We start from the raw sequence: 11,811 nt of genomic DNA, 5'->3' as shown, positions 1-11,811 counted from the left end.
ACATGATGAACCCAAGCAGCTGTAACTGTTCTCTGATCTAATTGAATGATTTTGGTAATTCTTTTAACTGGTCATTGTGACCAATATAATTCAATCCAGATTCAAAAGGAACAATAAATTATATATTGAAATATCGACAGATACCTTAGCTTACTGCTTTGGTTGCCAGGAGAGTTTGTAGAAGAGATGTTGAAGAGACTGTTTCTGAAATGGCATCTGTGTTTCTTCCATAATAGAGAATAGGCTTGCTCATTCAAAATCAAGCTCTTGAAAAAACCTTAGAACCAAATATCATCCTCTTTACCTACCATTATTAGCAACTGTTATGTCCTGCGCAGTGAAAACATTAATATCCTTTCTGTGACTTACTTTTTAGTTTTGAAGAGAAAGATTTAGGTCACAATTTAAGTAAACATTTACTGAGGAAAAATGACATGAACAGAATAATCCTTTTGGCATTTGCAAAGAAAAACTTACCTTCCCTTAAACTCTGGCTTACAACTAGGGAGGTTGCTGGCTGCGTTATGTGCTTGGGACATACAGAGCAAACGCTCGGAGTGAACAATTTGCCCTGAATTTACAGTCACAGACAACTTGAATGTTATTTAGTGTCTGGTCACCTGGAGGCTCTGTGTTAATTCATTACATATGTTCTTGGGGTAAGGTAAACACAGCATCTAGTCTCTGAGCAGAACTTCACTACCTTATTATGGCAAGATGAGGCGTCGTTTTCACAAAGATTTTAGTGCTGTCAGGAGACGTGGTGTGAAGACACGCTTGTCAACTCTATGTTTAGAAAGCTGGCTTTTCAGTACTTATCTTGGCTAAATGCAGCCCAGAAGCCTGTCAACCACAAGCTGCGATCCCTCCAAACCGTTCTTGATTGCTGATTTAAGGGATACTTTTATACTGCCTGGAAATGTGGGTTTGCCAGAATGAGAAGGGAAGTAGACATTGTCTGCGTAGTCAATGAATGTATCTTCACATGCCAGAAGTAGAGATCATATTAGCAGACATGATAAGATTACCCGATTTTGATGATTGCTCCTAGTCTAGGGGGAAAAAACAAAAAAAAAGAAAACTATGAAAACAGTAAAATTCATATTGGTTTAGAAATATGTGCTTCCTTGAAAGGACTAAGATCTATTGCAGCATGGGCTAACAATATGAAATTTTGTATTCACTTAAACTATTCCCCTTTTCTTCCCCTCTGGTCACTTGCTGGTGTCCACATATAAATTTGATATTAATTCAGTTCAAGTACTACAAATCCTTTATGGAGATTTACTGTGATTGAAGGTAAATTCAAGCCTATTCCTAACTGGCTGTTAAAAAAAATGGATAAAGCTGAAATTACCTTGGTTGCAATTAAAAGAAGTTCAGTATATGCCCTTTTCTTTCTGGGTATGTCAGTAACTCTTTCCTCAGAACTGTAATTCTATATGTGGGCATCTCTGGAGCAAAAAGAAAGGTGAGCAGAGCATAAGGCTGCATTTTTACACCTTAGAGTGTGTTATCACTGTTGGTTTAGGTCAAGTCCAGATCTGTGCCAAACACCACAGCAGGCCATCATCCAAATATAAATTTCAGTATTGTACCACAGGTGTAGGATGGTGCTTGATACGTGCCCTCACATCTGCCATGGTGTTGGGCCATTGCCCTGAACCTACAGATCTATGTAGATGCCTCCATGCGAGCCCAAGTCTTGTATTGTGAGTTAAATCGGAGACAGAGATGCAGAAATCTCCTAACTTGGCATCTCTTCTCGTGAGTCTATGATTTTTTTACAGGGAATAATGTATGGATGTGTGTGGTTCTGTGTTGGCGGTATTGGAATTTATGGAAATTTGGAAACAGCTGAAGCCTTTGGGGTTTTTTTAATCGCTTCTGACATCCCCATGTTCAACATGTAATTCTTAGTGGAAGAAGGTTATTAAGAAGATTATTTAGGTTATGCGCTGGCACACATTATCTAGTAACTGAACTGATGCTGCCCAGCTGGTGAATAATTGAAATTATTTCTAATTCCATCAAATTTTCCAGTAAATTTGTTAAGCCTAATTTTATCATCTTACGCTTTCACTTATAGCTGCTTAGGCTGCAAGCTAATTTAATATTGTTTTAATGGAGTTGCTGTTCCGTAGGAAGTTAATATTTGCTGTTTACTTTATTCATAATGCTCATTTTGACCTAATCTTTACAAACTGGTACTTAGTAGTGCGGGTGATAGCTGAAGTATTTTGAATCTTTATTAAAGTCCATCTCTGCTTCAGGTTTATGTCCGGTTAAGGCCATTCTTCCGAGAATTTCTGGAGCGTATGTCTCAGATTTATGAGGTAAAAAGAATTAGATACTACCTTTTAATTTTAATTTTTAAATTATATTCACATACTTATATCTAAAATAATTACTTTTTCCCCCTTTAATCCATAGATCATTCTTTTTACTGCTTCTAAGAAGGTGTATGCAGACAAGTTATTGAACATACTAGACCCTAAAAAGCAACTGGTCAGGTAAAAATAGAAAATTGTGAACATACATGTTGTAAGCAAACTAAGTACTGTTTCCTAACAAATGTGATGAAGAAAGTGATGATATGTTTGTTATTGCAGTGTGTCTCACTAAACTGATTCTTTGTGGGTTTTGTCTGGTCGAAGAGTGAGAGAAAAATGAAGTGATTGAATTACTGCCTTGGTGATAAGATAAACCCAGGCAGCTTTACATTGCCCTCTGTGGCCAAAAAATATACCCATTCATTCTCTGTAGCATGTTAGGCTTGCGCACGGGAAATGACCTCTTGGGTATCAAAAATGTGCTTGAGCTGCTTTGGAATACACATTAGGAATAAAGAAAACTAACTATTAGATTACTTTTAACTATTCAAACTTGATTTATAGTTATAAATTATAAATTGTATAGTTATCTTTACAATCAGCATATTTTTCTTTCTTATTCAATCATAAAATAATTTGTGGGTTTTGTATTAGAGTTGGTTTGGTTTTTCTAACACTGACCTTTGTTTGGAAGTGATTGGCATTTCTTGAGAACAGTTCCTTAAGGCATAAAGAAATTCTGCCGGATGAGATTCTTTCTGTTGTTCTCATCTGGAAGGTGGGCTGTTACTTAGGAAAGTTGAAACCAAAGAGGAGTCTTCTCAGGGATTCACCCACACAGGGTGTCCCAAGTAAGGGAAGCAAACAACTTTACCTGATCATAGTCAGAACTGTATAAATTCTGTACCTGGGACATCACTGGCAAAGCACTTCTCTGCATCATTTTATCGTAATATTCTTCAGTGAAAACTTGATTTTCTTTACAGGCATAATAAAATATCCAAATGCACCCTGACTGAGACAGGGTTTGTATCCATTGTTTTCACTTGGTAGTTTAGGCATATTGTAACTCACTTTCCTTAAGAGCATAAAGATAAACTGTTCACTAGTTTTCATCTGGGAACAGTCATCCTATTGCTTGTTTTTATATGGCACACACACCAGAATCCTAGTTTGGTTTTGGTAAGCTTACTTGTCACTGTGTTTTGAACGGGCAAACAAAACTAAATACTTTCTATCATTGGAATACTTGAGCCTAGCTGAATCACACAGCCAAACGGGATGTATGAACAAGTAAGACACTTGCACTTCCAGAAAATGAGCCTTAAGTGTGCATCCATAGCATTAAAAATCTTTCTCCAATAACTTAATATGTATAATTCTGGACTGCAATTTTAACTGCTGTAGGAACAGGAAAAAGAAAGTTAAATAAACAGCCAAACAATATTCTAAGAATTTGCAGAAAGATCCATGTGATGCATAAGTTTAGTTGTGATTCATGTGCCACCGAAAAGCTGACATCGAGGCATGATTAGTTTTGACATTAGCCTAAAGGTAGACTTGTCAGGCACTCTACACGTGTGACTCAGAATCTATATATAAATTCATTTGCTGCTGAGGCATCAGCTTATTTTCCTCCATAGCAACATTAGGAACTCAACCTCTTTATGAAATTAAGCACACTATGTACAGCTTCTCAAAACTTAATTTAAAAATATAAGCAGCTTTAAGGAAACTGCAGTATAATACGACTCTGTAAAACTCAAAATCTGTCTAGTTTACAATTTATTTTTAAACTATAATTACGTTGATGTTCCATGAAATGTGAGTTTTATTCCTGCTATTTTTTTAATCCAAGTTCTTTTAGTCTATCCATGCATTTCTTCTGTAATAAATTAAAAGGGAGTACACTAATTGGAAAGGAAGAAGTTGATGGAATGTTTTGGCCTCGAGGCTTTTTTCAAGCTCTAATAACTGAAATAGGTTAATTGTGAAGAGAGGTGACATAAAAAAGAAAACACTTCTGATACGTTGTGTTCTAGCATGCAGTGGCATAGGGAGGCCATGTACTGTAACAGCTGGAACCAAATAAAGGGATAATAAAACCCAATAAATTGTATCCTGTGCAGAACTAATCGCTGATCTCGGGGCCTTGCAAAATCATTTGAGTATTTTGGGTCCCTTTGTCAATCCATCTGCAAAAATAGTTAGAAAGCAAGACTCTGTTTACAAATATTTGTTAAATTTGAGTTGAGCTTTTCTGTTTAAATACAAACTACCGCCTGCAGAACTATGTTAATATAAAATTACCTGAGCTAGTGATTTTACCAGTAAAAAGCTCAAAAGCCAATGGAAAAAACGGAACAATTCTTTAAAAGGAGCTAGTAGATTGGAAGAGAAAAAAAGTTGGACAACATTTGGCAAAGTTAACTTTTCCCCTGTGCAATGTAGATGTTGCAATTTGTCTCATTAATTAGTATTTTACTTTAATCACAGGCATCGACTTTTCCGTGAGCATTGTGTTTGTGTACAAGGAAATTACATAAAGGATTTAAACATTCTTGGTAGAGATCTTTCAAAAACGATCATAATTGACAATTCACCACAAGCCTTTGCTTATCAGGTAAGGATGCTGCTGTCAGCAGACTTTCAGATATGGCAAAAAACTTTCTGAAGGAAGACAGTGAAACAACATTCTGATTTAACTTCTTAAGTTTTGTGCTTAAGTTTGTGTTTAAGTTTATAAACAAAACTGTCACAAATTACTCAGGTTTGCTTGCTTTTCTTATTTTTGTGAAGAGCTCATCAAGTGCAAACTGAGTGACTTCTTACATGAACAGACTATATAACCGATCAGTTTTACTTCTCATTCAGCTTTTCTTAAAGAAACCACCACTCTGCTAAGTCTGTTGCTTGGACTCTCTTGTGGAGTGAAATGATTAAGAACAAATAGCTGGTTGAAATGACACGCAGCTGTGAAAACTGCTTATCCTTAAATGTTACAAAATTATACCCTGTGATTTAGATTTTCCCAGAAGTATGGTATGTAACTATTCCAGTTCGTCTGTTATATAGATAAAGAAGTGCAGAGTGTGATCTTGAACGTCTCACCTACATTAAAGAAGCAAAAAACCAAAAAGCTGTTTGACTTATCCTCATTTGCACAAGCTGTGTAAAGCCAGCACACAGTTAGTATCCGTGTATGTTTTAACATAAAGTTCTCTCAAAATCCCAACGCTTTTTTTGCAGGACTTTTAGAGCTAGTTCTATTTCAGCTTTGATGTGGAAATTTTTGAAGTGATGTATGCAAAGGAAGGAGATATTTTGGAAGTGAACTTTAATACAGACTTTTACAGAGGAAAAATACATATTAATAAGCTCTAGCTGGGAAACATTTTTGCCCAAAATGCTATAAATCATGTGTTGATTTTTTTATTATTATTATTTATTTTCACTTTAGCTTTCAAATGGAATTCCTATAGAAAGCTGGTTCATGGATAAGAATGACAACGAACTCCTAAAATTGATTCCATTTCTGGAGAAACTTGTAGAGCTGGTAAGTGTTTCCTTTATGTAGCTCTTCCCCATCTGCCACCCAAAAATGTTAGTTAGCTCTATTGAGTATTTTCACATATTTTAAGATTTTTTTGAGCCACTGAGATTTAGAATGCTGAAAGTCATATATGTCTCTTTTTGAAAAGGATACTCTGGGCGGTATTTCAAAGCATGCACAAGGAGTTATTTGCATAGCAAAAGACAGCCTGTCATTATTGCTAACTGTGCTTTTAATCAAGGACTGTAGACTTGTAACATCAATTATAATGATATTGAGAATCTGTAGGCATTTAGATGAAATAATGCCTATTGTTGGCTGTGACATGTGCTTTTTATTCTTAAAACACAAATAAATTACTTTTAAATTGTTGTAAATGTTACGTATTTATTTCTGTAAGTCTCTTGTAATTGCATATATTCAGGGCTTATATTTTGTTATACTAAAATACAGGTGTTAGGAAATTGACCCTGTTAAAATCTCATTTACCGATGTGTTCATTCTCCTAAAACCTGCACTTTTTTTTTTTCTCTCTTTTTCCTCCCCCCTTACAGAATGAAGATGTCCGACCTCACATCAGAGACAGATTTCGCTTGCATGACTTGCTACCCCCAGATTAAAGCCTTTTGTATAATTACTGAAGGGGGAGAAAATGCAGGACCCTTTTGGACTAAAACAAAACATTGCCATTACTGTTGAAATTTTGCATTTTTGTACCCCGTCTTGCTTTTCTTATCTTTGGTGCCCAACAATAATCAAGGGTTACAGAAAGAGACTTTCTATATCTGAGATTGAATACATTCAGTACAATACAGTACAACACAGTAGGTAGGCTAGAACAGAAAAGTCTTTAGAACTAGTGCAACTCCAATGAAATTTTTTTATGTACAGGACATCTGCAGTTTATAAAGAATTCTGTTTCTGCCACCAGCAGTTTGACCTGTAGAAACACAGGATTTTATGATATAACAGAGATTGAAAATGGACTCTTATTTTCTCTCTGTTCGGTGCTCTAAGTGGGTTTGTAGCCACTTTTCTGTTACTTTTAAGATTCTCATTTCAACAGGAATGGCCAGTAAAAGTTGTTTTATTTTTCCTGTTAAGGTTTATAACCTTTTTACATTTTTGACCTGTATTAGATTAGAATTTCATTATGCATTCCTTTTAGTTGAGGCGCTTCATAGTTTTTTCTGGAAATAGCCAAATTTTCTTAGTTTTTTTTATTAAACAGTTGGATGGCCGTTTTCCTGCTTTGTCTGCCTGCATACTGTATATTTGTTTAAAAATATTCTCTAGTTTTAGTCCACGTAAGTTTCATTTAGAAAGAACCCTCCTGCATTTATATTTTCTTTCTGTAATATTCTACTGTAGTGGAAATCTTTTCAAAAATCAAGAGACTGGCTAGATAAGAAGAATATAAGAATTACTAATATTCAGAATATTTTAAACCATTGTGATGGCATGTACTCTGGACAGACAATATCTTGCAGTGGCACAAACAACTGACGGACAAGGAATACCTCAGACTATGCTGTGCATGCAGATCTTGAAAGGAGAACTAGTTTGGTCACCTCTTAGGTTTGATGCAATTCAATTACTGCTGCCTTCTGTTTCCTCCAAGATTGAAGTATTCTGCACAGTGGCTCAGTATTTTAAGATGTTTTGCATGGGCTGATGGTACCTCTGTGACACTCATCGTTACAATCAGTTTTAAGCTCGGTGTGACAGCGCAGGTACCTGGCAGTAACTATGCATAATCCTGTGGTACAGTACACTCCCACGCCACCCAGGCAGGCAGTCTGCTATCATAGTGGTTTTCTATGCTATATGGAAATAGTCTTTCAGCCTTGGTTCTCTAATGCAGCTACTACAAGAGGTGGATATTTTTATAATGGTGTGTAATCTCCTTTTCCGGAGGCTTTTTATGGAAGGTATAATTTGTAAAAGTTAGGATGCTTTGCCTCTCGACTGCATTACCACGCCATAGGCTCAGACTGTTTTTGTGTAAAAGATGTCACAGAACGGCACTTTTTCTAAAGAGAAGTTTGATATTTTGTATGCTTGTTAAGAAAGTACAGTATTGGAAATTAAAGGTGGACAACTGATAATTGAGAAGTATGTCAATTAATTTTTTATGTATATTACCTGTTTACTTGTACAATTTTATTGTACAAATTACATGCAGCTTCATTTTCAAATGAGTCCTTAAAATAAGGAAAATCTTTTTAGGAAAACATTTAATTTTTGTATTTTTGATTTTAAAAGGCATGAGTTATGTCAACTTTTTCCAGTGTATTAATGAAGATTTTAACTTTTCATCAGGTTGAGTGTTTTCTTACTATATTATCTGTTGTGTATGTAGCTAGCACATGGTGTCACTGAACTGTTTAAAAAAATTAGCATGTAGAGCAAGCCTGTTTTGTGGAAAATCCTTATTCATTAAAAAAAAAAAAATCATCATGGCAGATTTTTCTGCAAAAAAGTGAAAACATTTGCAATTCAGAATACTGATTTTTTTTGTATTTAAAGAAAGGTATTTTGCTTGCAGGAAAGAAATACTACAGATTCATTTTAATGAGAATCTTTTAAATGTATTTATCTTTAGGGCATCTGGGCATCTTTACGCTGTTTGTCTTATGTCTTTATTGAAATAAAATGTACATAACATTACCTTTATATATGCTTTTGCGCAGACGTGTGAACCCTGTAACAATCCCCGTTCCTTCCTGTTTTTATGTCGATAAGATGGTTCTGGAAGTATTTATAGATTTTGAAAATGGTCAGCTTGTATTTGAATTGCTACATGGTTTGCCAACTATTTTTTAGTTGTTCGTTAAAATGTAAATCTAAATCTGAGATCTTTAATTAGTTTAACGGTGAATCCTTGTTTAAAGTGGAATTCTTCCAAATTTCTCCAAGTAATTGACATAATAGAACTGCTTTTAAATTCACTAGTCTACCAGAAGGAAATGATTTTTGTTAAGTAGTTCATCGCTTTTCTCTGACTGTAAAAAGAGGTGATCATCTGTTCAAGTAATGTCCTTAAACACATGGGTCCTGTCTTTGGCTAAAACCATTCTAAAAGTGCTTTCTTTAGTTAAGGAAACCAAAGCATACATTGCACTTTACGGCTGTATCTGTGTTGTGATGATCAGATCAGTGAGGGAGATCAAAATGTAAATTGAGGGATTTAGTTCTACATAGATGCACAACAAAAATAACAGAGACTGCTTAGTAAACATATTAAATATTAATATTTTAATGTGCTGCAAGTCTGGTATTTATCATTCTGAACTTTCTTTGCAGAATGAGTCTACCTTCTTCAAAACGTAAGTTCCTAAAAATGTCAAACACTTCTGGCATAAATGGTCTTTGCATGAAGCAAAGTTATAATCCATCAGGTTTTATTTTTGTTGTCTTAAGTCTCGAGGGTGAAACTTAACTGACATGAGTCTGGATCAAATTGTGCTCACCAAAATTGACACTGATAACTGGAGGAGTCTCAACTATGTGCATTACTCGAGTCTTGAATGTAGAATTGCACAACTTAAGCAGTTAATCTTGTAGCTGTATCATTTATTCCAATTTTATGTATTTTTACAAAACACAACATCCTATTTCCAAAGTTCTTAATGATTTCATTTGTGGTCTTTTGCTTGTGGTAATTGTGTGTTAATTTTATATGTCCATATGTATTCCGTTCTAGGTTCGAACATTCTTGGTTCTGCCAGCAAAATAACGTCTTTCATACTTATTTTGGCAATACGTGTTCAATTTTATTTTTTTTTTTCCTCTTTAAGTTGCTATATAGCTACAATATAGCTATATAGTTCATCTTGGTATTATTGACTGGCTTTCCACCTTTGAGATTCATTTTGCTTTCCATCTGTGTAGGAAAACATTTTTTCATTACTTTTGAAATGTATCAGAAAGCCTGAATGTTTCAAGACCTGATTAAAAGAAAATCTCCCAAAAAGAGTGGTGTCAACCAAAGGCATGCTAAGGAGACATATCTTCTTTCAACAATGCACTTAAATGCATTATCAGAAATAATTGGGTATGTGAGTGCTGTACTGAAGGAGAACAGCAGTTCTTCCCGACGTCCGCGTTTGAGAGCAGTTGTACTGATGGTTCAATTGGAGTGGCTGAAAAAGCATCAAGCCCCGATGGGGAGAGGGACCAGGAAGGAGTGGATGAGGAGAAGGTGGAGCGGATGGCAATCTCATCGACCTATCTGCCACCGGCAGAATAGTGATGATGAGGGCCCATGGTCTGAAACAGCATTTAACAGTACAGCGTGCTTGTTCGGTAAGGAAAGCTGTCCAGAAACACAAAAATATTGGCACTTTGCTGAGTAAACACCCGTATTCCTTTATTTTTCCTCCTGGTTCTGGCTTCCGTATAGCATTGCATTGCAAATCATACCTTTTATTCTTTGTCTAAACCAACTTGAATCAACCATTTATCATTAGTGTATTAAAGTAGATGATGAGATTCAAAACATCACCATTTCTATGAAAACTTAAGGCGAGCCCCTGCCTGTATGGCAGGGACTTGTGGCTACTGAACCGGTCGTGTGATCCTCGCCATCATTCCTCTTGCTTCTGAGTGAGGACAGGAGCAGCATTGAGTACACCTAAGCGTGGGGAATTAGAAAAGTTAACCGTGCCTTCTTCTGTCCCCTTGTTGTCGTGCTCCCGTTATGTTCCACTTGAAGGACTTGGAGAGCACACCTTTGCAAAGCTAAAATTTCAGTGTAAAATTAATGCTTGCATAGTACAGATAGCTAAATTAGAACATCATAGAATTCCAGATGTCAAGGCCAGAAAGTGAACATTTGCAACCTATTGGCAATTTAAAAAATGGACAATACCTACTGGTATGATACCAGCTCAGCTGGACAAGTTTGTTCCAGCAGGTGCCAAGAGAAACCAATTGCTCTTACATTATTTTAATGTCTTCCACTGTAAGTAGAGTGTTAAGTGAAATAGGCAGTATTTTTCTGGTGAAAGGACTTCTATGGATCTATGTGGCAAAGATGACAGATGGTACCTTTGATCTGCGGTCAAGCCAATTCCATGTTTCATGCTGTTAAACTTCTATAAACTCATTATCAAAGACCGATAGAAGAAGAAATAAAGCAATTGCAGTCACACAGGCAATGTGGCGAGTGTCAGACCGCAGTGCACAGCTAACTGTTCATGGCCATCGCCTCCAGAGAATGAGGTAAATGTCTTCGTTTTTAGAAAAAAATGCCTCTTTCTGGGAGAAGTAATCCATCACGTGTTTCGTTGGTATCTTCAGGGAAAAAGATTGTTTTGAGGATTGGAGTTAAACAGGACTTTAAAATCCATTCTGTGAACAGTATGAAGTTGGAATGTGAAGACTGACAAGAAAATCTGCGATTGCAGCAGAGTTCCCCGGCAGCCTGGGCTGATGGAATGCCGGGAGGCATTGTCTCCAACTTTTCCTTCCCTCCCTTGGGTTATATTGGTTACCCGCCTCCTTGCGCCGGTGCTGGCGCTTGTGCAGCTGCGTGGTAAGCCTGGGCCAGGACCTGATCCAGCCTAAAACCAACCATGATAGAAAAAAGGAAGAGAAAAAAGTGGGATTGTGGCAACGAGGGCTCCAGGGCTTAGGTCAGTTAAAGCTGCTGAGCAGTGGAAGCTAAGTGGAGGTTCACAGGAAAACAGTTTTTCTGGAAAAATAATTGTGGCATTAAACTCATTCAGCTGGAGAACAGTGTCAGTGTATCTTGCAGACACTAAAGGACTGCTCTCAAAGATTCAATTACACCAAACCCACGTCATTTCAGATTTGCATCTTAGGTTCTTCATACTTTGATCAAATCCTAAACAAGTTGATAGATGGCTGATGAGATGTAGCATAGGTGCATCATTTTCTTAGCTAGTAGTCATAATTTTG

At 36.3% G+C, this 11,811-nt stretch overlaps 1 protein-coding gene across 1 annotated transcript in view; it reads left to right on the top strand.

Moving 5' to 3' along the window:
• Nucleotides 1-8,554, top strand: part of CTDSPL2 (CTD (carboxy-terminal domain, RNA polymerase II, polypeptide A) small phosphatase like 2) — a gene marked incomplete at its 5' end in the record, with an annotated part of 19,282 nt that extends 10,728 nt beyond the window's left edge. Inside the window, 5 exons of the mRNA XM_009702134.1 lie at nucleotides 2,274-2,336; nucleotides 2,434-2,513; nucleotides 4,830-4,956; nucleotides 5,794-5,889; nucleotides 6,441-8,554. Of these exons, the coding sequence (XP_009700436.1) occupies nucleotides 2,274-2,336; nucleotides 2,434-2,513; nucleotides 4,830-4,956; nucleotides 5,794-5,889; nucleotides 6,441-6,506 (432 nt within the window). The remainder of the gene's footprint in view (nucleotides 1-2,273; nucleotides 2,337-2,433; nucleotides 2,514-4,829; nucleotides 4,957-5,793; nucleotides 5,890-6,440) is intronic.
• Between the last annotated feature and the right edge of the window lie 3,257 nt (nucleotides 8,555-11,811).

Source organism: Cariama cristata, unplaced genomic scaffold (genome assembly GCF_000690535.1).
Source record: "Cariama cristata isolate BGI_N322 unplaced genomic scaffold, ASM69053v1 scaffold16960, whole genome shotgun sequence".
Lineage (NCBI taxonomy): Eukaryota > Metazoa > Chordata > Aves > Cariamiformes > Cariamidae > Cariama > Cariama cristata.
Note: the sequence above shows the minus strand (reverse complement) of the source record. Positions and strands in the feature narration are given on the sequence as shown.